This window comes from Mercenaria mercenaria, chromosome 7 (assembly GCF_021730395.1).
Source record: "Mercenaria mercenaria strain notata chromosome 7, MADL_Memer_1, whole genome shotgun sequence".
NCBI classification, from domain to species: Eukaryota; Metazoa; Mollusca; class Bivalvia; order Venerida; family Veneridae; genus Mercenaria; species Mercenaria mercenaria.
The window spans coordinates 30,624,562-30,650,459 of record NC_069367.1 but is presented as its reverse complement, the minus strand read 5'-3'; the positions used below and the strand labels follow the sequence as shown (position 1 = coordinate 30,650,459).

The window sequence follows — 25,898 nt, the reverse complement described above, 5'->3', positions numbered from 1 at the left end:
AATGAGCCTAGGGAGAAAACAGAAAATTTCATTGTCTGCATTAGGATTAAGATGTCTTGACTTCAGCAGACTTTGTAAGTGGAAAATTAACAAGAGCACCGCCTTGCGGGTGCTGACGCTCATCTGATTTTTTTTTGTGTAATAGAAATATTGTCCTACCCATGATTTTCTAAGTCTAAAAAGGGCCATCATTCTTGCAAAAAGCAGGATAGAGTTATGTTTCTTGATGTACAGTGTCCACTTATGATGGTGAAAAACTGTTGCAAGTTTTAAAGCAATAGCTTTGATAGTTTATGAGAAAAGTTGACTTAAACATAATACTCAACCAAGAAAATGATTTTCTAAGTCCAAAAGGGGCAATAATTATTGCAAAAAGCAAGATGGAGTTATGTTGCTTGCTGTACAGGGTCAGCTTATGATGGTGAACAAGTGATGCAAGTTTCAAAGCAATAGCTTTGATAGTTTAAGAGAAAAAGTTGACCTAAACATAAAACTTAACCAAGAAATCTGATATTTTCTAAGTCCAAAAGGGGCCATAAATCTTGCAAAAAGCAGGACGGAGTTATGTTTCTTGCTGTACAGGGTCAACTTATGATGGTGAACAAGTGTTGCAAGTTTTAAAGCAATAGCTTTGATAGTTTAGGATAAAAGCTGACCTAAACATAAAACTTAACCAAGAAAACTGATTTTCTAAGTCCAAAAGGGGGAATAAATCCTGCAAAAAGCAAGATGGAGTTATGTTTCTTGATGTACAGGGTCAGCTTATGATGGTGAACAAGTATTCCAAGTTTCAAAGCAATAGCTTTGATAGTTTAGGAGAAAAGTTGACCTAAACATAAAACTTAACCAAGAATCTGATATTTTCTAAGTACAAAAGGGGCCATAAATCTTGCAAAAAGCAAGATGGAGTTATGTTTCTTGCTATACAGGGTCAGCTTATGATGGTGAACAAGTATTCCAAGTTTCAAAGCAATAGCTTTGATAGTTTAGGAGAAAAGCTGACCTAAACATAAAACTTTACCAGGCAACGCCGACGCAGACGCCGACGCCGACGCCGACAACCGCTCAAGTGATGACAATAACTCATCATTTTTTTTCAAAAAATCAGATGAGCTAACAAGAGAGAGGCAGAATGCTACAGATGAAATGTAAACATAAAAAACAAAATTATTTTTTATCTTTTATTGCTCATGCAGGACATCAAGACAGCAATAAGAATATAAATACCTGTCTTAAGGTAGCGGACCCAAAATGACATCCTGCTAATTATGAATTCTTTGAAATCTATCTCAGTACGGAACGCCATGAGCAATTATGCAAGAAGAATGTTGAATGCCTAACAACAATGCATAATTGTACAGACCTTGCTGAGTGTCATTATCTGTCCACTACCTTAAAATAACTGATGCATTCACAATTTGAGCTGCACCATGAGAAAACCAACATAGTGCATTTGCGACCAGCATGGATCAAGACCAACCTGCGCATCCACGCAGTCTGGTCAGGATCCATGCTGTTTGCTTTCAAAGTCTACTGCAATTAGAGAAACCGTTAGTAAACAACATGGATCCTGACCAGACTGCACAGATGTGCAGCTGGTGACTGGTCTGGATCCATACTGGTCGCAAAGCCACTATGTTGGTTTTCTCATGGTTTGGCTCATATAAATATTACCCTATCATTAACATATAATAACAAAAATTTGTAGGAGGTCTTTTCAATGTTTATGGATAGTAGATGCTAAACATTCGCACAAACCATTTTAAAATATCAAATGTTATCACACTGAAACGAGTGTCTCATTTTTGTTTCACATGATGAAAAAAGATAAATATGTTGAACAGACTGTCAAAAGTTCTGCTCTTGTTAGTATGGTAACTATATTTCTAAACAAAATTCAATGTATTACAGAAATATTGACCAAATTCAACAAAACTGATTTTTCTTTAAAAATGAAAATGTGTAAACTCCAGTACAGGTGACCAGGATCATTTGTGAAAGATCTTTTAGACTGATGTAAGTGGAAATTGCAAACATTACTGCGTAAGTTCTGAAAACTAAAGAACAAATCTGCAATTTGTTTTCAGAAATCGATAGCAATTCATGAAATACACATTTGTAAATAAATTACTTCCCTTTACATTAAAAGGAAAGTTCAAAGCATACGTTTTTACTTTCTGACTTGAGAGCAGCTGAATCATTTCTATGGTAAATTACATCAAACTTTTGACCATCCATATATAATGGAAATACACAAATAACTATTATTCACTTAACATTACTAGTAAAATAAGAGGGCCCTGTATCACTCACCAGACCTATTTCTTACCGAAGGTAACCTGGTATCTAATTTGACACAGTTTTCATAGAGACAAGCATTTTGACCATATTTTATGTTAATCAGGTAGATCATGCATCAAGTTTTTCAATAACACAACCTAATGGCATACATGATACTACACAAGATCAAGTACCTCACTTTTCAATTTAACCCTTACCATGCTAATTTTCTAGAATGAACTTGCCCATCATTCAATTTGGACTGTACCATTAACTATTAGAAGGAATGATTATCAAACTGGTGCTGACTGAATGGCGAACAGTGCAGATCTTGATCACTGGTTGCAAAGGCAGAATCGATTGTGTCCAGCATGATAAGGGTTAACCTAGATTTGATAGAGACAAACATTCTGATAAAGATTTATTACAAAGTTGAAAAAGGCCACCAAAGTGTTAAGGAAGTTTTTCTATGATCTGACCTAATAACCTAATTTATCCCAGATCTATCCTAAACAGACAAACATTCCAGCCTAGTCTCAAAAAGGACAGGTAGGAAGAAAATGTTTTTCTATGATATGACCTAGTTTCCTACTAGTTCCAGATGTCCGGTACCATAGGTTCAAATTTTAACTAAATTTCATAGAGACAAACATTCTGACAAAGGTTGAGGACAATTTGATAGAAAATATGAATTCTGACAAAGGTTGAGGACAATTTGATAGAAAATATGGCCTCTGAAGTGTTTAAAAAGTTTTCCTATTACATGTAACTGATCTACATGTAGTAGCCAAGCTTTTGATCCCAGATGACCCAGTAATGAAATTGTCCAAGACTTTCTCAAGGGGAAAACAGTTTGATTAAGATTGGTCACTTGAGCGTTAACAGTCAAAATGTTGACAACACAAGTTGCACAAAGGACGACGATGGATTACCAGCACAGTCTTATCATAATGGCTCACCATGAGCACCTTCTACTCGGTGTGAGTTAAACAGGCCTTTAGCTAAATTTAGAGATAACAAATGAAAAATGCTTAACATGGAATGGTTAAAAAAACATATACCTGATTGACAATATGAATTAACATAGAACAATGAAAAGATGAAAAACATTACATCTGGACTGTACAGGTGTTTGACAATCCATTCATTACTTTGCATATCAGAGAGATTCTTTTTTTTTTTCAAACTTTCAAAGTGAGAATTAGTCATTTTGGACATAAATAAGGAGACTACTTTTGAAGCAATACCAGATTTGATACCAAGTTTTCCTTTCAAGAATATCAAATAAGATTTGACAAAATCTACACAAAAATAGAGATTAGTCTTTGCAGAAAAATTGAAAGTTGATACAATACTGGTAATGCTGCCCACCAGCTTTCACCAGACTCATCTTAAAGATAGTATTTCATGGTTTTGGCCAAAGCAGCTATTTTCTGGGAAGAATTTAATTAACCCTTAGCCTGCTAAATTTCTAAAATGGACTGGTCCATCTTTCAATATGGGCAATACCATTTATTATTCGAAGGGGTTTTAACTGAAAATTTACTGACTGAACAGCGAACAGTGCAGACCATGATCAGACTGCACGGATGTGCAGGCTGATCTTGGTCTGCACTGGTCGCAAAGGCAGAATCACTTGCCGCCAGCAGGCAAAGGGTTAACTTATGGATTTCTATTTCAAATGAATTTTGTTCACTGGAATTTAAATTTGTAGAATGACACAACCATGCAGTCAAAAACAATAATGCCTGTTACAGGATAATAATTTCATAGTCTTTTAAGCTAAAAGCAATTTATTTTAGCTAAAGGCAGTATATTTTATTTTCAGCAGTAAGGCAATTTATTTTCAGCTAAAGGCAATTTATTCTATTTTCTGCTAAATTTATTTTCAGCTAAATGCAATTAAACAAAGCAGATAACATTATGCATTCAAACGTAGCACATACCCATGTATACAAATAGACTAAGAAAAACATATTTGAAAAAATGTAAATGCTAAAGATCTACTTTATTCATGCTTTAAGACAGTACAGTCAAACATAATATTAGAACCACACATGAACAGAAACCACTTGGGTCTAAGGACTACCATCTTTTTTTCTGAAACATTTGTTGCGAATTTTGCCCCTTCATAAAATCTCAACTTTCAAATAAAAACACCATTTAATTTTTTTTTTTCCAAAGGAATTTTTTCAGACAGGTTTGACTGTATAAAACTTGTTTAAAAGTAAACCAAAGAATAATTGAACTGGTTTCAAAACTGTATCAGCCCGTTGGCATAACCCGTGCCATGGCAATGGGCAATACTTCATGTTTAGCAGGCCCAAATTTTGGGATTTTGTGCCATGTAAACATAAAGGATTGCTTTCAGCCTCAACATTTGAAGTCTGATACTTAAACTAAAGAACGACAAATACTGAATTTGCCATAACTTTAAACTGTTTAAAGTATATCTACACATAAACAATTTCAAAGAGCTGCCTTTAGCTACAGAGTGTCAATCTGCAAAGTTTCATTAATATATATGCTAAAGTAAGAATAAAAAGCATTAAAAAAATATTTTGTAGTTTCAGATGAATACAGTGCTTAAAATCTGAAACCTACATTTGAGACTGGCAAGTAGGTAATCTATTTTGCATCATTTAGTGACCAGTGGAATTGCAGTTTTGTCTGCAGTTATGTCGAGCACAAAGAAGTTAAAATATCTGCAATGTGTTTTAACCTAAGGTCAAATAATGATCAGTTCATTTTTGCTATCTGTTGCTGCAGACATTCATGTAAAGTTCCACATAGGCTGTTACAATGCAAAAGAAGAAAAAGAAAATTCAACATTTCAGACTTAAATCATAGATTAATACCTCCTTAGGTTTTTATTGCACATCTATATATTCAATTGGATATGTTTAGGCTGATATTGAATTTGAAAAGGTTCCTTTAGAGACTATTCAGAATCCAACACTGAAATTAACCCTTACCATGCTGAATTTCTATAATGAACTTGTCCATTTTTCAGCTTGGACAGTACCATTAACTGTTAAAAGGGGTGCTTACCAAAAAGGTACAGAATGAATGACAAACAGTGCATCTGTGCAGTCTGATCATGATCTACACTGGTTGCAAAGGCAGAATCAATTGTACCCAAAATGATAAGGGTTAATGCATACCAGTATTACATATAGCCTATCAGTTATATGCCTATAAACCATTTTTCAAATATTGCACTAAGTAAAGGTTAGTTTGAGGAAGGGCTCCACTCCTACAATGGAAAATTAATTAAACTAGACTGTGGAATGAAAAAACATAAAATATCAATACTACATTAACAGACATATACATAAACTAGAGCTGCTTTTGAGAAAAGCACATGCCTCCCACAACTGCCTAACCATCTGTATAATTATGTATTTGAGTCAACCCTGCACCAATACATATATCACAGGCATCTGTATTTTCAGTAATTCAAGGGCCATAATTCTGAAGTGCCTAGGCCGATTTGGCTATTTATCAAACTTGGCCGAGGACTTATTGGCAAACACATTATGTTCAAGTTTGATGAAACTTGGATGAGAAATGTTTAAAACTTAGAGCACGGACAAGATTTGTGACAGACGGACACACACACACACAGACAGGACTAAATCAATGTCTCCCACCACAGTGGTGTGGGAGACATAATAATATAGACCATACTCTATAAACCTACTGATATACAAAACAATGTAACATGTCAGTAACTGCTGATCTAAAAATGGCAACAGAAAACATCAGATTTCTTTTTTAGATTCATATTATTTTAAAAAATATTTTGTCAAGGCGTGGTATGAAATAAAAACATTTCAAAAATGCTGCCAATAAAATTTCTGCTTTAATAATATCAATTTTATGGTTAAATTTTTTTTCCATTTTGTAAATCTTGCAAAATCACAATCTCAAAAGAAAACTTGTTTGTTGCTTTTTTTTTTTAATTTAACACAATATTTGCAAAGCTATGTTGCATTTATGCTAACTAAGATACCAGTAAAGTTCTGTAAATATCCATTCACAAACAAAGTCAATATTTATCAAAATGTTTTTGTGTCAAAGAAAAATACCACATCAAAAACTTTCTTGTCAATAAATTAAAAACTAAATTTAACAGAATCTTGCAAAAAAAATATTTTAGGTTGCAGCTTTCATACAAAAACATCCTTCTGAACAAACAGCAGTATAGGCAACTTATCTTGGAAATGCTGATATCTACTGATAATGTAAAACAAGATATTTCGTGTGGCTCAGTTTGCTTTTTAAAAATTTGTATTGAAGTGCCCAGTATAGATTCATGATATATAGCCATCTTGTGAAATATAACTGACTATCTATTCTAAAAATTAATTAATTAATAAAAGCACTTTCATGGGTATTTATTTTTGCTACTACCTACAGACTGCAAATATAGCTGAAGTAAATCCCTTGAGAATACTTTTCCTTTTATAAAAAAACAAATTTGATTTTTGAAGAAGCTACCATTTTTCCCATTGACAGCCCTGTAAGTTTAACATGATGCCAATAATTGTTTCTACCCATTGCATCAAGCAAAATGTTACAATTTCTATTAAAATTCAATACAAAGATTTTCAGACAACATATAGGAATAGCTGTTACATAAGAAATCACAGAAAAATTTGAGTTTATAGCACATTCAAGCCATCTGTCACATACTTTGCTGCTTTACAACAGCTTATAGTGTATTGTTAACAAAAATATTCATACACAGCTAAAAATATAAAACAATGTAAGTCTTCAATTCAAATCCAGTGTGGTTGTGACGTAAAAGCTAATGGTGTACAAAATGATTTTTTCCCAAATTTGAAAAAAAAACTTCTCTTGCAAGGGGCAATAACTCCATTCACTTAAAGAATTAGAAATTACCAGTATGCACTTTGACATCATATGAACTGAATGTGTAAAATTACAATGTAAACAAAATTGTTCAGTATAGGAGAAAAATGCACCAAAATGTTATCCTACTCATTAAAATACTGTTGCATATTCACACATTGTTTTAAAAGGTCGTGATTCAATGTGTTAAAAAATATCAGAAACATATCTGCATGTCAAATCAATCACTTTAGTTAAGATTTTTCTACAGTTAAGAAATTTCTTCACACCCTGTGAGCTTGAAGAACATTAGCTTCTAAGACATTTTGTCTTTAATGATTTAGCATTAATATCCGGCATGAAAATTGTTAATAGAAAGAAATATTCAAAGAAACACTTTTCAAAATGCCGGATATCCTTAAAGAAAACATTTGTACACTCTTAAAGAAAAATTTGTTTAACTTTCTTTGATGAAACATGCAACTAACAGAATATATCTTTAGAGGAATACATATATAAAACTTTACACATTAAATGAGTATAAAACAAAGTGTACTAAAAACCAAGTACTTGACAGAGTATATAGATTTTGAGAAAAACAATTTGAAAAATATGGTAGTGGTAGAAGTAAAAACAAAATAAAATTAACAAAAAACAGATATAACAACCAAACCTTTACTAGCTTTTTTTAGTTTCAAAATTACTTTTATCAAACTTTATTACCATAACAGTTATATTATCTAGCGACCCACGATAATACGCTTGTAAAATAAGACTTTTAGCACCAAAATGAGGTTCATCTAAACGTTCTAAAATAAATTGCACCGCCTCCTCATTTGAAAAGCAATCCCATAAACCATCTGTAGCTAAAATTATAAATTTAGGTTGAACTTCTCTTAGATTAAATGTTAAAATGTCTGGTTCGGCAATGATAAAACGTTTGTCTTTCAAAGGGTAGTCGCCGAGAGCCCTAGAGGTAGCAAGGATCCCTGCCACCCGCCAAACGCCATAAAATCCCACAAAACCACCAGCATCTTTTATTCTTTGATGTTCTTTTGTCTGGAATCAAAACAAACAAAAAATGAGTCAAGAAATTATACATATTACAGTGTAATCATTAATATTCATGAGACATTCATTTTCAGGGATTTGTGGTTGTGTCACTCAACGAAATTACATCCCAATGAACATTTCCAGTTCATTTTACATATATAATCAAAATCTGACATCCACGAATTAAAATAAAAAAAAAAAACAGCTGCTTTGACCAAGGTATGATTTGGACAACAGGGATGTATTGTTCAAGACTTCAATCTCTAGATTATGCGGCTGACACCTAAACAACTAAATCAGCGCTGGCACTAAATTTTTATTTTATATGTATAGTGAAATTTTTCCATAATAAGCACATACTGCAAGAAGACAGCTAGACACTAAGCTGCACAAATCTCACCAACTAAGTAAGCATTGGAGACTTAACCTTATTTACAAATTTCACACTTATCTCAAAACCAAATCATAATTTCAAAAGTATATAAACCTGAATACCAGTATTTTCTTTCTTTTTTTCCCCTGTTTAATACCATTTTCAACAGTTCTTTTAGTTATACATCCATGGTTTAAGCCTCTTCTACACAACTAACTTACAAACTTCCTCGCACAAATCAGTCATGAAGGACGAAAGACTCGAGTATCATTTTTATTCAAATCATAATGGAGAAAAATATTTCTAACTTAAACCTTCCTACTGCATGTCTTTTTACCATGGTTCATGACACAATTCAAGAACTTTTCAAGTGTTTCTTATACTTTTTCAAAGACTGTTCTCCTCGAAATCATGACTTGAATCAAATTCCAAACAACATTTATCAACTAGAGGTTGTTTTTCATGAAAAATGTATGTCTCCCACCACTCATCATGTAGAATTTGTAAAATGCCACAAATTAAGGGCCATAACTCTGCTAGATAACACTGAAGTAGAACATGTCCATAATATGCATAGTAAGACAAGGCACTGATCACTCCTGTAAGGTTTGGAGAAATCCACCCTATTATATAAGAGAAGTGGCTAAAACATCATAAAATTGGATGAAACAAGGGCCACAACTCTGCCGGATAATTTCAAACTGGAACATGCTGACGATATGCACAACATGATTTGGATATTATCACTTTTGTATAGGCTGATGTAATTCCTGCTTGTTGTATAAGTGAAGCTGACCAGACAAGGAAAAATACAACAAATAAATGGCTCTTTCTCCACTGAAAATCACTGAACTGGAACATGCTCATTTTATCCAAAATAAGGCTTGATACTGATAACTCCTGTAAGGTTTGGTGAAATTCCAAACAACAATAAAAGAGGAATGGCCATAACATCATAAAATTTGACTAACCAAGGGCCATAACCCCACAGAAAATTATCAAACTGGAATATGCCAAAAATATGCACCATGAGGCTTGGCACTGATCACTCCTGTGAGTTTATGTGGAAATTAATTCATGAAATAATATAAGACAAGTGGCCAAAACATCTTAAAATTTGACTAATCAAGAGCCATAACTCTGCTGAAACAACAATACACACATCTAATCTTGGTAATATTCACACCTGGGAAGTTTGGCAATGTTGTTGAAGGAGTTATGTGGACAAACTTTGTGACAGACAGACAGCACTAAATCAATATGTCTCCCAAACTACATGTGGGAGTCTGGGAGATATAACTACTTCTAGAAACAATGTAAGTATACTAGAAATCGCACCCTGTATAAGTTACTATAAAATGAGCTGGTTTTCTCATGGTGCGGCTCAAATGTAGTCAAACTCATAAGCCACAACTTCTGACTGCTACTAGTTCATCTCAGGATTGGTAAGTCACTTATATACCGTATTTTCTTTCAAACTGTCTTCATTTTCTTTTCTTTAAATATTCATTCTTTCTACAAACCAAAATCCTGATGGAACTTTTTTCAAAGAGTTTTGGGTCAAATTCAAGCAGTATTCCCCAAATATTCAAGTATATTTAAAGATCTTTTAGAATTTTCAGTCCTTTCCAAGAAGTTTTCAAGGACTAACTAAGTTCAAGGATTTTTCAAATGTCTCTTCAAACACTGTTATTAACTACTAAACTGACACTGTCATATACAAACATTATTTTACCTCATTTGGTTTATGATCGACAGAAAGAAGAACAGTTTTGCCATCTTTATCACACATTACACCTCTAGAGTCACCAACATTAGCAACTGTCAGAGTATCACTGGTAACCATGGCAACAAGAGCTGTTGATCCTGTAAGTAAATTGCAAACAGATTCATGTACAATGTAACATAATAAGTACTAACTGTAATAACACATACCAGTATCAGTATGTTCCTATTTTCCTATAAGTGTACACATTGACCAATGTTTGTTTAATACAGCAAGTTTTCTCACAAATACAATTATACTGTTTCTTTTTTTTTTTTAAAACCCTAAACTTTTAAAGGTGGATAATCAGATTTTGGCCATGTAACGGATTTGTTCGAAACTTTAGCATCTGATCATTTACACTAATTTATGTTCACTTAACACTTAATACAAATTAGATTTTCACTGGAGGTATTTTTAAAATTTCATTTTCCTATCCTGGTTGCCCAACCAAGATAGAGTTATTTTATCATAAGTATAAATTTGATAAACATACTTTGCCTAAGGAAATGTATAAATATTAGAAATATTGTAATATATTTGTAAAATATTTGCATTAAAAATTTTGTATTTAGATGGAATTCATTAGAAACGCAAGTTTGAAAAATTATTATTACCTCCCTTTGCCTATCTTGGTTGTGCAACCAAGATAGATTGGAAATAAATGAATTCAGAAGCTACACACAGCTTTAAAACTTGCATTTCAATAGCCGATATGTCTATCAAATGCAAATGTAAAACTAGACATTGTATCGAAATAAAAAGAAATACCCAGCTTTTCATATACTTTCATATTAAAGGGGAGTAATTACAAAATTTTATAAAAATAATAAAATATACATTTCAAACAGGAATCTAACTCTATGTAATCGGTCTTTTTGTTCCTTAAATAATTCTCTACCAGAATATACAAAAAGTAAAAAATGTCATTAAATGTTGTTTAAATGTGATTGACCACCTTTAAGTATAGATATTTAGTTACTAAAACAATGTACAAATATGTCGCATTATATGCATGTTAAAATCATGATGACCTACATCTCCTGGTTAGAACTTCACTAAACTTGGTCTGCTGTATCCTTGCATTAAAAATAGATTTGATTTAATCTTCTTTAAACTGTCTGTATTCCCTGAAAATGGTCAGACTCTTATCATGGGTTAACAGAAAAACAAAATTGTTGGAAATTGTGGATATACACTGGGTATTCAAATTATAACAAGCCTTACTTTCAGTCAGCTGTGTTGTCAACAAAACCATTGTGACAGTGTAAAAGGTAGAATTTCATTATGTTTGATTTATTTATATTTATTCTACCTTTAAACATTTAAACCCCAAAAAGAACAAAATACACTGAACACAGATGAATGAGAAAACAATTGTTAACTCATTTTCATCCGTCATTATCCTAAGTGTCAAGTGTATCACAGTATTGGTATACAAGGTATCAGTATAGGTAAAATTGCCTCAACCTGTGACCAGTGAAGCTTTTTACAATGTTGACACAAATTCATATTGCTAATTATCTTGCCCTATCTCAAACAATACTAATCATTTTTAACAGAATATAGATATTGATTTTAAGCATTGTACCTGAGAATCTGTGACTTGTTATTTGAATCTTCAATAATCTAGGCAGCACATATAAAATTTCAAACCGAAACAAAAGTAATCTTTTGAATGGACGCCAACAGTACTGTTATCTGTTGTTATAATTGCGTGGTACAACTTTAGTGAAACTAAAATGACTAACATTAAAACTAGGGCAATGAAGGGTAAATGGGTACCTACGGGGAAGATACCTTTTGGGGGTAGGGACAATCAAGATGTCCTGTCCACTGAGATGAAGCCAGGGTGTAACAGAATCTCTTTCATATAATTCCTTCATGGATTTTTAATTTTATGAATATTCGTCGCATAAAGACAACTTCAAAATTATTTTGAGGCTGTCCAGATATTGTGCGCAATTTAAAGATACAAACTACATACCGGTTTTGATAATGTTATATTTATTTTTTCTTTAAATAGTTTGACAAGTATGAGAATATCTTAGAAATTCAAATGTATTATGAAACAATAACGATTGTTAATGATATATATATAGCATACTTTTGTAACTATTATTATTGTACATTATTGATGTTTTAAAGAAAATAAACGGACTGCTTCAGTAGTTCCAAAAAGAAAAAACAACAACATTAAAACTAGGGCAATGAAGGGCAAATGGGTACCTACGGGGAAGATACCTTTTGTGGGTGGGGACAATCAAGATGTCCTGTCCACTGAGATGAAGCCAGGGTGTAACAGAATCTCTTTCATATAATTCCTTCATGGATTCAATAGAGAAATAATAATCCTATCCACAAAATCAACAAAGCTATCTAAACCCCCATTTTAGAACATTACCTTTTGGGTTATTTTTTTTCTGTTTTTGTCGGGTCTAAGGTCACACCAACACAATTATAAGTCATAGGGTGACTTTCAAGCTTTTGATGGTGCAGGAAGAGCGCAAGATGCCTCACTAGCTAAGTGGGAACCTCGGTAGAACCACATACCTTTCATAAACCAGCTGGATGACACTGTCATATAAAAGAATTCTAAAACTTGAACAAATTAAAAGTTATCAAACTGTCCTTCGATGTCCTATTATCTGGACTAATTGTAGAGTTGTTACACACCGTACCTGAAATATCTGCTTGTTGTTTCACATGCTGAAGAATCTCTTCATCAACTTCTAAAATTTGCTTCGTTAATATCTCTCCATGTTCTTCATCATTGTCGTTAACATTTGACAGCACCATGGAAAACAGCTTTTCTTTAGCATACTGTGCTACAAACTGAAATTATACAAGGAAAATATTCTTCAGGGCAACTTTTTTTTTCTAATATCGCATCTGTTTCTGGAGAGACTGCTTTGTACTATAAAACATGTCATACTTTCAGCTTCTTTAATTAGAGCTTGATGATCTTCAAAATATTCTACAAGTCTGAGATTTTGTTAAACATGAGAGACCTGAATATCTGCTTTTTTAAACCTGACTTTTTTTCTGTTACATAGGCAAGAACTGTGACAGTATCTCTTACAGTAATCAATTCACAAACAGCTGTTTGTAAAACACAAGTCATATGCTCCCCAACTTCTCCTAAATGACCCAATAATTGCCTGTCCCATTTTTAGCCCTGAGACCACTATGACCTTGTCCCTTGACCCCAAAAACAATTAGGGTTATCTACTGATCACAGTCAGTCATGCTTGTGGATTGCCGTTATTCAGCAGTAACTTATTTTTATAACTCTTTTCTCTTATCAAGGTCACTGTCACCTTTGCCTTTGACTTACTGAATCCGAAAAAATAGAGATCATCTACTGACCACAGGCAAAAGTCCTATAAAGTATACCAAATCGTTCTTTAAAAAGTTACTAAGTAGAAACCATTCCAAGTCTCATGGTCACTCTGACCTTGACCTTTAACATATTGCCCCCAAAACTGTGTTTCCTTGAATGTCAACCTAATGTACCAAAAACAACAGGTGTCATCTACTGATCATAGGCAATAATACTATGACGTTTGATGACTGTATGAGAAAGTGTTCTAAGTTATCGAGTAGAAACTATTTTTCAGTCTCAAGGTCAATGTGACCTTTTACCTAAATGGCACCAAGGTAACAGAAATCATCTTATGAACACAAGCAATCATCCTATGTAGTATGACCATTATGAGACCATTAATTGTGTTCTCTAGTTATTAACTGGAAACTGAACAATCTTTACTGGAAAGACCAACCAACGCACAGACTGATAATGAGCATAACAATTTATATAGATATCCTTTCTTCTTTGACAGAGGGCATAATTAGATAGTAGACATGAACAAACAGAAATAATATTGAAACCATAATATACCAATAAGTAACTGATAATGTTTTATATCCATTTGAAAGCTGAATAAAACAATGTAAAATCAATATATGTACAAGTGGTTAATTTTGTGGTGTGGAATTGTTAATGGAAAATATTTGCAAGCTAAAAAGCATACATAAGTTTCTCCCAAATGCTAAGTGTTATATGATGTACAATTTGTTTACTATATTCTCACAACATATTTATCATAAGTGACCGCAGTTTGCTTAATTAATAATCTTTCATTCAACAAGAATAATCAGTGTAAAAGTGTGACCTAAACCAATAGTTATTCTATTATTTTTGTTTGCTACATTTAACATGTCTGAAATATTCAAAAACATTTTCACATGCAAAACATCTACATTTGGTACTTCATGAAACTTTTATGATGCAAATATACAGTATTATGTTCAGATGAATAAATGCACTAAACAATGGAGAAGACTGGGACAGACAAAATTTTCATAAAAAAATTGTTTGTTTCCGGTATCCTGACCTACACTAAATATTTGGCCTGATCCTAAATGTTTTTATGGCCTTGGAGAATATTTTTTTTTTCTTTTGAACAAAAACTTGCAAAACTGCACTTTTTATGCTTTAAACATTCTCAGTGATGTTAGAAATCAACTTACTGATGCTCTAAAGGCATATGTATTCATTTTTTGACACAAAAATAATTTCCGAAAAGTCTCCCAATAAAAAACAATTCAAAAAAAAAAAAATTCTGACCTACCTACCCTCATTTTTTTTAGCATGTTACCGGAAACAAAGAATTTTTTTTAGGCCTAATGTAGTTTATATAATTATGCAGTAACTGTTGCCTATAGCAATTATTGCACTTAAACTTACCAACAAGCAAAATTTTACTTCATTATGTAAACATTTAGTAACAAGTCATCTTAAAAACCTTTTAACATGATACTAGTAGTAGTATCAACATATATATTTTTTCAGAATACTTGGCTCACTCACGTTTTTGAGGCTTTTTTTCTGTCAAGAAACGATAAAATGTAGGTTAAGTCCCTGAAATTGACAAGTGGTACAAACTTTTTTGCAAGGTATCCTAAAAAGTTAGCAAAACTATTTTTCAAAAGAGAAACACTTTTGAAATAAGGGAGACTTGCTTTTTTTACCAACAAGTAACACCTATTTTCACTTAGTATACCACTTTTTTGTCTTAATTATAGGTTCCATGCAAAGTTTGCGGAAATGAACACACCGAAAAATTCATCCCAACTGTAAGCAAGCTGCTTTTATTAGAGCATTTGCTTAAGTGTGTGGTGACTCCACTTCCTTTAATGCCAGAAGTGCACAGAGAAATATCTTTTTTTTGCACTTAATGTAATATATTACAATGATTAATTCCTGTTATAGTATAAAAATGACTAGTCATGGTCTGAATGCAAGTGACTCTCCATAACTCAATAACGTGTAATTTAAATTTGAATGTTGCTGCATAATGCCATGAGTACCTGCAAAACAAAGTTTACAGCCAGCTGTCTTATACAACAGATGGTGAAAAAATAACAAGAATAATTACAATGTACATGCTTTAGGTTTTGATATAATATCATATGAATTACAATAGACTGGAAAGAGGTTTAATTATTGAAGTCGAAGGTGGAAGTTGTAAAGTAGAGCGCACTGGCAGAGTTGCATTTTCCATTACTGCTCATGAACTGACACAATCAATCCGAGTCTGCAATTTTCGCTGTTTGCATTGTTCTTGGTGCTTCCGAGGGATCTACTTTTCAGATTTTATTTATTTGCTCATGGAAAAGTTGCCTCGGCCAAAATCAAACCACTTAACCCTTATGATGCTGGACATGGTTGGTTCTGCCTTTGCGTAGTGTAGATCCATGCAGTCTGATCAAGATCTGCACTGTTCGCCGTTCAGTCAGTATCTTTTTTGGTAAGCACCCCTTTTAACAGTTAATGGTGCTGTCCAGATTGAAAGATGGATAAGTTCATTACAGAAATTTAGCAGGGTAAGGGTTAAGCAAAAGAAAATTCCAACCCCTGGCCTTTAATGAAAACCCTGCAGTGTCCATAGCTATCATCTTAATTCAGAAATGCAGCTGCAGTTTTGGAACAATACAAGAATTGTACTACATGTACAACCTATGAAACAGATACAGTGAAATAATAGGTTATATATTATATAACAGAGATGAAACCTGACTCGAACTTAAAGGGTTTTATTTTCTACATTAAATTCTACTTTAAAATGATACTTGTTCAAGGTATATTCACTGAAAGTAAATTGATAGGCCTTACATATTTGCATTCTGTAAATGTAGGATACACTTTAATACACATTTTGCGGGTACATATAGCATTTTGGAACACATATATTTCATTTTGGTTTGATTTGGGATGAAGTATGGTGATTATATAGTCATTGTTTTTCATCCCTGGTCCAATACTTGTGCAAAAGATGAAATAATGCATGACATAGGTAAAAAAATTTATCAGTGCATCAAGTAAAATGTTTTTTTACAATTTTTACAACTTCTTTTTTTTTCTAGAAACCAGCAATCTTCAAACATAAAAAAATATTTTCAATTTCTGTAACAGGTCATAAATTTGTTATTGAGATCCAAATGCATGTAACTATCTTTTTACCTACTATATCTCAGTCAGGTCATTTTTCCTATGACACAGGTTTATAGCTTTACATAACTCTCTTCTCTGTTATTCTGGAAATACTTAAAATGATGGCCACTTTAAATTTCTGTAGAAAATATCGTACCAAAGGTTTCTCTTCAAAGAAAATATTCAAACTTGAATGTGTTTTTTTTTTTCACAAAAGAGATCAAAATGACCACACATAGCCCGTGTAGTTACTTAAAAAATATTTTAGATTACATCTTCAAGTAATTTTCAATCTGAGCTGATTTTATCAATAATTAACCTATTGGAGTTATATTCTTAAACTTGGTCAAACTGCAGTCACTTGCAACTTATTTTTCATTCTAACACGATCCGCAGCAATTGCTATATAAACATATAGCGAAATCGCCTATACATGAATCTACGATAAAATATGGTTGGCTGTTACATTTCACCCCCCTATGATTGTAACATAAGAGATTCTACTTCAGTTCCATTACATACGAATTATTTCAGAGCCAAACGGTTGAAAACAGCGTTTCAAAAACATAAATATAATAAAAAGTCATACTGACCTATGTGTAGGTCCGTAAAACAATTCAATTAGCTTAATTATGATTCAGCGGTGACGTCATAAATGTATGACATAAAGTATGACGTCATAATGATGTGACGTCATATAAAAGTTAATCTCGTCACTCGTAATACAGGTTCAACTCGCTTATTTTGATGATTCTGTTCATAATTAGTTTGCGAGCTGTTAGATTATTAAATTATTAAACTTCTCAAAATTCTGATAAAAAATAAACAAATATATATACGTTCCATTGGCTAAGTATTTACTAACCATAGGGGGTAAATTGTAACAGCATATGACCCGAATGACGTATTACGCTGAAAATGTAGTACTGTTAAATGCGAATTATTTGCGTTGTTAGAATCGAAATAATAAATATGTTCCAATAATTTTATCAATTAATAAAACATGGGCGAATAATTAAATCACTCGTGCTGCGCACTCGTGATTTAATTATTACGCATCCAAACTCCTGCCCATATTTTATTAACTGATAAAATATAGGAACAGATTTATTATTTCTTAATTAATTTCGAGATTTTTTCTAGACATGCATCACCAATCTGTTTTTTTTCCATCATGCTTAAAAGCTGATCCTTCTAAAATACTAATTGCCTTAATTAGTGCACAGCTTTTACTCCCAAGAGTGGCAAGACTGGTCATTTAGTATCAATAAAAGCTTAATATTTCCAATTGGTATCTTGGGTGTAGATTAATGTATTTAAAGGAAAACCATCATATTCAAATAAGAATAAAACTTTAGGTCAAAAAGCCATTCAGAATAGATTCAGTATTCTTCATTATGACAATGTGCTTCTTAATTTGAAAAACATTCTTATTTCAGCTATGCTGCTTTCTCCTTGATTTGTGCCTCTTAAATCTTTTTAGGGTGTGCATATTTTTGTAAACCTGTTCAATTAAATAATTTTTATTTGTTGTTACAAAAATATTTGCATTTAACAATGGACATTAAGAATTACAATGTTATCAACATTTTTATGTACTTTTTTGCACAAGACTGAAGGATTTCAAACTCCACATCATTTTAAAACTTTCTCATTGATTCAAGCCCTTTGTTTGGTAGGGCAATAAGTGTTAATGTTTGCACAGTCTATTTCCATTTAAAAGCAAATTTATATCAAGATAAAATTCTTGTTAACTAATTACAACAGTTGAAATATGCTCAGGATGCTTTTAATTTGAAATTTTGGCTCACAATATTACCCTCTGTGTAATTGCCTTTTGAAGTAAGCAATTTTTGATGCAAAATATTAAAAAAATATTAAAACAGGTAATTGTCCAATTTTTCAGTGGTTTCATGACTAATATTTCCCAAGGCATTTTAAAATCTACACGACACAAGGTACTGATAGAAGAACATGCTACATGGGCATGAATTTTACTAAAACACAAGGGCTCGAATAGACGAGGAACAGGTAATAGTTATAGTATGTGTGAGAGTGTGTTACCAGGATATATCAGAGCTAGGGGTACATCGAGGGTATTTTTCCCTGCACATATCGTCGAGGCCGGTTGGCCGAGACAGATATGTGCAGAGAAAAATACCGAGATGTACCCCTAGCTCTGATATATCCTCGTAACACACGAGCATTACATATTATAACTGTTTTATCGCATAGTTTTATCACTAAAATTTATATTTTATTTTCATTTAAATTTGTTTATTATTATTATTTTTACTCTTGATTCCCTTTCTGCGCCTCGCTGACTGAAACACTAAAACTTCTGTTTTAGAAAATGTGTCCCCCAGATAAAAGTATCCAACAGATTTCTGCATTGGTTTTAAATCTTTGCATTTCACTGGCCAAACATATTGTAAAACTTGTTGTTTTGTTTGTAAAAAAAAAAAAAAATCAAAGAAAAAGAAACATTTGAGAAATCTCAGAATTTCATATATTTCATGTATTTTTGAATTTGGCAATAACTATCAAGTTTTTGAAATATTCTAGTTTATTTATTTTTTTACTTTATAAATGTAAGTGTTTGTGATAATTCTTTCTCTGTGAACTGTAAATTGGAGCTAAAATCATCTTTTCTTTGAAAGGAAAAAATTATACTCCCTTGATAGGACCTCAACAGAGAAAAAGTGTTGCTATATATTTTGGAACAGTTTTACTGTGCTGATATATATCGCAACAGTTTTTTTTCTAATGAAACTCTATAGAGATTTCTGTGTTGATATATATCGTAACAGTTTTGTAATACATCAGCATAGATTCTGTAGTATTAATGTGCGTTACCATGTTTAAGGTAACTTGACAGAGAAAACCAAGATGGCGTCACGAAATTAGGGTTGGTCACATTATTTACTCTTATAGACGAGATGCTGCTACAGGGGTCTAAAGATGCATTTTAATCATTTAACACACACATAAACACTTGTGAAAATGCTTTTAACTTATAAAAATATATAATCAAATGTTCTGAAACTCACCATGAAATCTAGTCAATTTTTGTGCGCATTTTGCAGAAAAGTTATGTATCCAAACTGAAAACAATTTATATTCTCATATCTTAGAATGTGTCCTTCAGGTGCTCCACCTATGAACAAAAGAACTTATCCACTGAGTTTTATGCTATTTGCTCTGGAATTTCATCAGTAAATTATAAATTTCTATATTTTACACCCTAAAAAGTTGAAACCTGCTTGCAGTATGAGGGTCGTTAAAAAAATTCAAAGTACATGTAAGTTTACTTTGTCTTTATTTCTGAGACTTTACATCCTCACATATTAAGAGATTTGAGTGATGTGTTCATTTCTTAGTAATTCTACATTGTTTGTATTTAAATTTTATAAAACGTTTACAATTTTTTCAACCTTTGTCCTAGTTGAAATGTGTTTGCTACTGTTTGAATAACCCTCAATGTCAAAACTTTACTGACTTGCATGGAAATCTCATGGAAAGTGTGGATCTTAGGCCATACTAAATTAATGTATGTTTAATGTAACTGATAAAGTACATTTTCTTGATTTTCTGTTGCCTCCAAAAAGTACAGAGACAGTTTAGATAAGGATTTTTTTTTTCATTTGAACATGAAAGGGTAATAAAATATAATGTAATATACCCAAAATCAGCTATGTTTAGGTTAATTTTCCATTCATAGGACTGGGTGAGTTTTACAATAAACATATTTTTGGAATTGCATAGCCCCTTGTTACTGAATTTATTTGCAACAAAATATTGAAATTTATAATTTACTGATGAAATTCCAGAGCAAATAGCATAAAACTCAGTGGATAAGTTCTTTTGTTCATAGGTGAAGCACCTGAAGGACACATTCAAAGATAAGAGGATACAAATTTTTTTCAGTTTGGATACATAACTTTTCTGCAAAATACGCACAAAAATTGACTAGTTTTCATGGTGAGTTTCAGAACATTTGGTTTTATAATTTTATAAATTAAATGCATTTTTACAATTATTTATATGTGTGTTAAATGATTAAAATGCATCTTTAGACCTCTATAGCAGCATATTGTCTATAGGGATAAATAATGTGACCAACCCTAATTTTGTGACGCCATCTTGGTTGTTCATGTCAAGTTACCTTAACATACTGCAAAGATCAAAGGAAAACTGATGCATTATGCGATAAGCATATATAAAACATTACTTTTTGGGGTAGCTTCCATTTTAGCGGTCCCCAGACTTTATTTATTTTAGGAGGATTGTGTTTAAATTCTTGTTAAAATAACATAGCGTTGGTATGGGGCCACTAGCACTAATAGGAAAAGCAGGGGTGTGGGGGTAGCAGCCACCAAAATAACATGACGTCATGACTATTTCCAACCGGGGACCACTAAACTGAAAGTGTCTCCTTTTTTTGAAGTAGCTCCCCAGATTGATACGACTGTCAGTCATGCTACTACTAATCATACAACCCCATAGGGATTACTTACATCACCACCATGTCCATCAAAAATTCCATACATTGCAACTTTACTTCCATTATTATGAACGCGAAATCTATCTTCCATATGAGGTCTCCTTCCTTGAATCGAGTATGCAGCTGCATTGCGACTTTTAAACTCCCAGGATAATTTATTTGGATCTGATGGCCAGTATAAATCTTCATTCCGTTGAGAGCTGCCTGCTGACTTATAAATGTTGTGAAAATTATTTCTGGATGGAATCCCTAATTTTTCTTTCGCTCGCCTCCAGAGCGGTGGCACGTTTACAAATGTGTTGTAAACCACCACTAAAAAAACCAAAAGTATGAATGACTCTGGACACAACACATACCGACGTGTCATTCGCCACAAATATGACCAATACGACATTTTAGCATTGTCAAATAGAAAACTTGTAGTTTTGTTTGACTTGGCAGCAACTTCCGGGATTCTGCTTTCGTCTGCATCGCCAGGTGCTTGCTCGTCTTCTACATCCGTGAGCGTCTTCATAACTCGGCTTAAGGTGTCAAGAGACTAAATTGTTGGCCTCCTTTAGGTTACAACACACTAAATAGCTATATGAATTGACAGCATACATCAGGACCCATTTAAAATGTCTGTAACTTACATTTCATTGAAGAATATTGTCAGTGCTGAATAAAAATCAAAAGAAAAGTGGGGGTCATATTTGATGCAAGAAAAATATTTTCAGTCAAACACACTTGTAAACTGCAAAATCAGCTCAAAAATGAGACCCCAAATTGTAGTGGTGATGTATGATCTAAGTAATTAGTTAACTTACTAATTTTGCGCAAAAAGTGACACGATCATTTAGAAATTCAAGAAGTGGCACAAAAACTCTAGCGGGTTGTTATCTAAACTAATCCTACCAATAGAATTTTATGTTTTAAATGAAACCAATTAATGAAAATAGCGGACATAAAATTTAAATAACCATTAAAGAAATTAGCAAATGCAGAAAAGAAATGCTGTCCACGTCAATTAGATATTTCAATCTATTAAAATAGTCCAGTTGTAGTGGTGGTGTATGTAAGTATAAGTCTAAGTATCCCTGACAAATTCTGTCCTGTTATCATTCCATTGTGAAAATGCTACCTACATGTCAAGCATAGATCTGTCATGTGATTTCAGCAAAAACTTGCAAAGAAAATAAGAAAAATAGCTCTTAGCAAAGCAAAAAAAATGAGGACTATTTGAATCTGCCATTATGTGACTACCATTTTTTTCACGCCATTTTCCTATTTAGTGTCTGCATGCCTTAAGGTTAAACACCATATATATAAAATGGACAATGTTCACAGAGTTGCCACACATAACTTACCCATTTCAGGTATTAATCCTAAGAATTTCATCTACATCTACATCTTTCACCCAACCGTCGATTTCCGACTATCACTGGGTGGCGCTGTCAGAGAAACAGTTGTTAAAGAAATGATATGTTACAATGTTAAAATAATAAAAGCTAAAAAAGACAGTATGCTACAGTTAAAATGGGGCAGAGGCAATAGAATTACATATTGACCACCGCCAGCCTCTCTCTAAAGATACCGAGACTGGGGCTAGATTTAACATAAGTTGGTAGGAAGTTCCAGAGACGGATGGTCCTTGGGAAGTAGGAGTTAGAAAAGTACTGAGTGTGAGACATGGGGATTAAGTAATTTAGGTTTCTAGTTGGAATAAGATGAGATTGATCGACTGCAACTGTCTGGGTCCTTATTTTATAAAACATTACTAATGAGTTGTGTAACCTTCTATATTGGAGTGTATTCAGACGCTTGAACAGTACTCAAGTTGAGGGCGGACATAGGTGTTATAGGCAGCAATTTTGACCTTTTTATTGTCAGTTTTCACATTCCGTTGTATGAAGCGAAGAGTGGAAGTTGCTTTGGAAGTGATATTGTCAATATGTTTGGACCAGTTTAGATCTTTGGAAATGGTTATGCCTAGGTATTTAGCTGCCTCACAAGTTTTTAACTCTATGTTGTGAAGTTTGTAGGGGTAGACCACGGGATTTTTCTTTCTAAAGATTCTAAGGACTTCACACTTGTCCGGGTTGAACTCCATGGACCATGTCTTCTCCCAGGTTTCTAAGTTAATGAGGTCTTGTTGCAGAGATACACTATCTGAAATGGAGTTGATGGTAAGGTATATTATGGTGTCATCTGCAAACATTCTTGCATTACATTTGACCGAGTCTGGTAAGTCATTGATATATACCAGGAAGAGACACGGCCCAAGAACAGACCCCTGGGGAACTCCAGACAGTACAGGAAGTTCACTGGAAAAATGACCATCAACAGCGACTTTCTGGGATCGGTTGGACAGGAAAGATTTGACCCAATTGGTAATTTGTGTAATCTACCTCAATTATACCAGACTGATATAAAATGAAGAGAAATGTAGCATCATGTATCTTCTTAGAGAGATGGTTCCTACTTCAAAATCACTATAGAATCACACAGTTGTGACATAGTTGTACTACTCATACTTAAACTGACTTTCACATACAACCTTCTCTCTTTTTTTCTGCCACAATGAAAAAAATACTTCCACAATGATATGTAAACAAAAACTAGCCTTAACTAGGTGTTTTTGTCACAAAAACATGTCTCTCACCCTATGTCTTCTAAGAATGGAAGAGGTGCATGTTTGTAGGTATGCAGGGCAAAATGCCAGCAATATGCGTAACTAGGGTTGGCACTGATCACTCCTGTGAAGTTTCGTCAAAATCCAGCAAGCAGTTTGACCTGTGAAAGGCATGCAGACAAAAATTTTCTACTTTTAGCTCTTGCAGCCATTTTGTGCAGCGAAGCGGAATTGCCAGTGATATGCACAACTATGTTTGGTACTGACCACTACTATGAAGTTTCGTCAAAATCCGACCAGGGGTTTGACCGCTTAAAGCCGTACAAGCTTAATACGGAGTAAAATCACAAAGGTTTTCAATGTTCAGGTGCCTGTGGTCTTGGGGAAGTGGGAGGGGGGTGGGCATACTACTCATAAGTCCAATCATCCTAAGAAATGTCAAGTTTCTGGGTCAAGTGGTTCTAAAGATATAGACTGGAAACAGTTTACATACCTCAGGGCTCTGTGAGCTTGACCTTTGACCTACTAACCCCAGAATCATCAGGAATCATCTGCTCAGCATGTCCAATAATGCTTTGAAGGTTCAAGGTTCTGAGTCTAAAGGTTCTGAAGCTATTGCTCAGAATTGGTTTTCCATTTCTGGCCCATGTGACCTTGACCATTGACTGAGTGACCTCAAAATCAAGAGGGGTCTTCCACTCAGCAAGTCATCATCCTATGAAGTTTCAACATTATTGGTAGAGTGGTTCTGAAGTTACTAATTGGAAATGGTTTTCAATGTTCTGGTCCTTGTAACCTTGACCTTTAACCTAGTGACTCAAAAATCGATAGTGGTCTTCTACTTCGCATGTCCAATCATCCCATGAAGTTTAAAGGTTTTGGGTCAAGTGAATCACAAGAAATTGATCTGAAATGGTTTTGCATGTTCTTGCCCCTGTGACCTTGACCTTCTGATCCCAAGATCAATTGAGGTCATCTACTCTGCATGTCTAATCATCTCAGTAAGTTTCAACATTCTGGGTCAAGTGGTTCTCAACTGATTGATCGGTGATTGTTTTCCAAGTTCAGGCCCCTGTGACGTTGATCTTTCATGGAGTGACCCGAAATACAAGAGGTCATTTACTCCATAAGCCCTATCATCCTATGAAGTTTGAAGGTCCTGGGTCTAATAGTTCTAAAGTTATTGATCAGAAAAGGTTTTCAATATTCTGGCCCTGTGACCTTGACCTTTGATCTACTGACCAAAAAATCAAGCGGGGGCATCTACTCTGCAAGTACAATCATCCTATGAAGTTTCAAAGTTCAGGGTCGAGTGGTTCATTGATTGGAAACGGCTGTGACTTTGATCTAGTTACTAAATAAATACTGGTTGAGTGAATCCACAAAAATAAATCCCTGACAAATATTACTGATTTTGCAGTACACTTTTTCAAAAAAGAATGCAGAAACGGAACTGGTGGCTTTTAAAATCAAGGGGGTATCCATTTACAGATGGCCTTTAACACTGGCTGGACTGTAAAAAGAACAAAAAACCATACACTCCTTCCTGGAATTTCCTTATCTTTGATACAAGTTCACCAGTTGCTGAGATGTTCCATCAGCAGATTTCGTCCTGGTGTGACACTGATTAAAGGAGTTCTATTCCATCCTATGACCTATTGTATAGGCCTTATCCAATGGCTCTGAGTATACACAGGGTTACCAAACAAGCTTCCAGGGAGCAGTAACATCAACAATTTAAATGGTAGTTAGTATTTCTGATAACTACGGCTTTAAATCCATGTCATTCTCAGGTTTACTGATATCCTTATTTTTTTCCCTTAAAAATAATACAGACACTTTTAGTTTCAATTTGTTTCTCATAATGTTGTGTATGTACACAGTAACTGAATTTACAATTCTTTGAACAATTAGCTGTTTCAATGAGAAAATCAATTTGCATTGTAACAAAACACCAGA

At 33.5% G+C, this 25,898-nt stretch overlaps 1 protein-coding gene across 1 annotated transcript; it reads right to left on the bottom strand.

The window, feature by feature from the left end:
- Positions 1–1,167: 1,167 nt before the first annotated feature.
- Positions 1,168–21,857, bottom strand: LOC123554644 (protein phosphatase 1L-like). Its single transcript, XM_045344902.2, has 4 exons — positions 21,342–21,857; positions 13,010–13,163; positions 10,299–10,429; positions 1,168–8,196 (listed from the first exon to the last, which is right to left on the bottom strand). Exons 1-4 carry the CDS (start codon positions 21,840–21,842, stop codon positions 7,816–7,818), a joined length of 1,167 nt encoding a protein of 388 aa, XP_045200837.2. The 5' UTR covers positions 21,843–21,857; the 3' UTR covers positions 1,168–7,815.
- Positions 21,858–25,898: the final 4,041 nt, after the last annotated feature.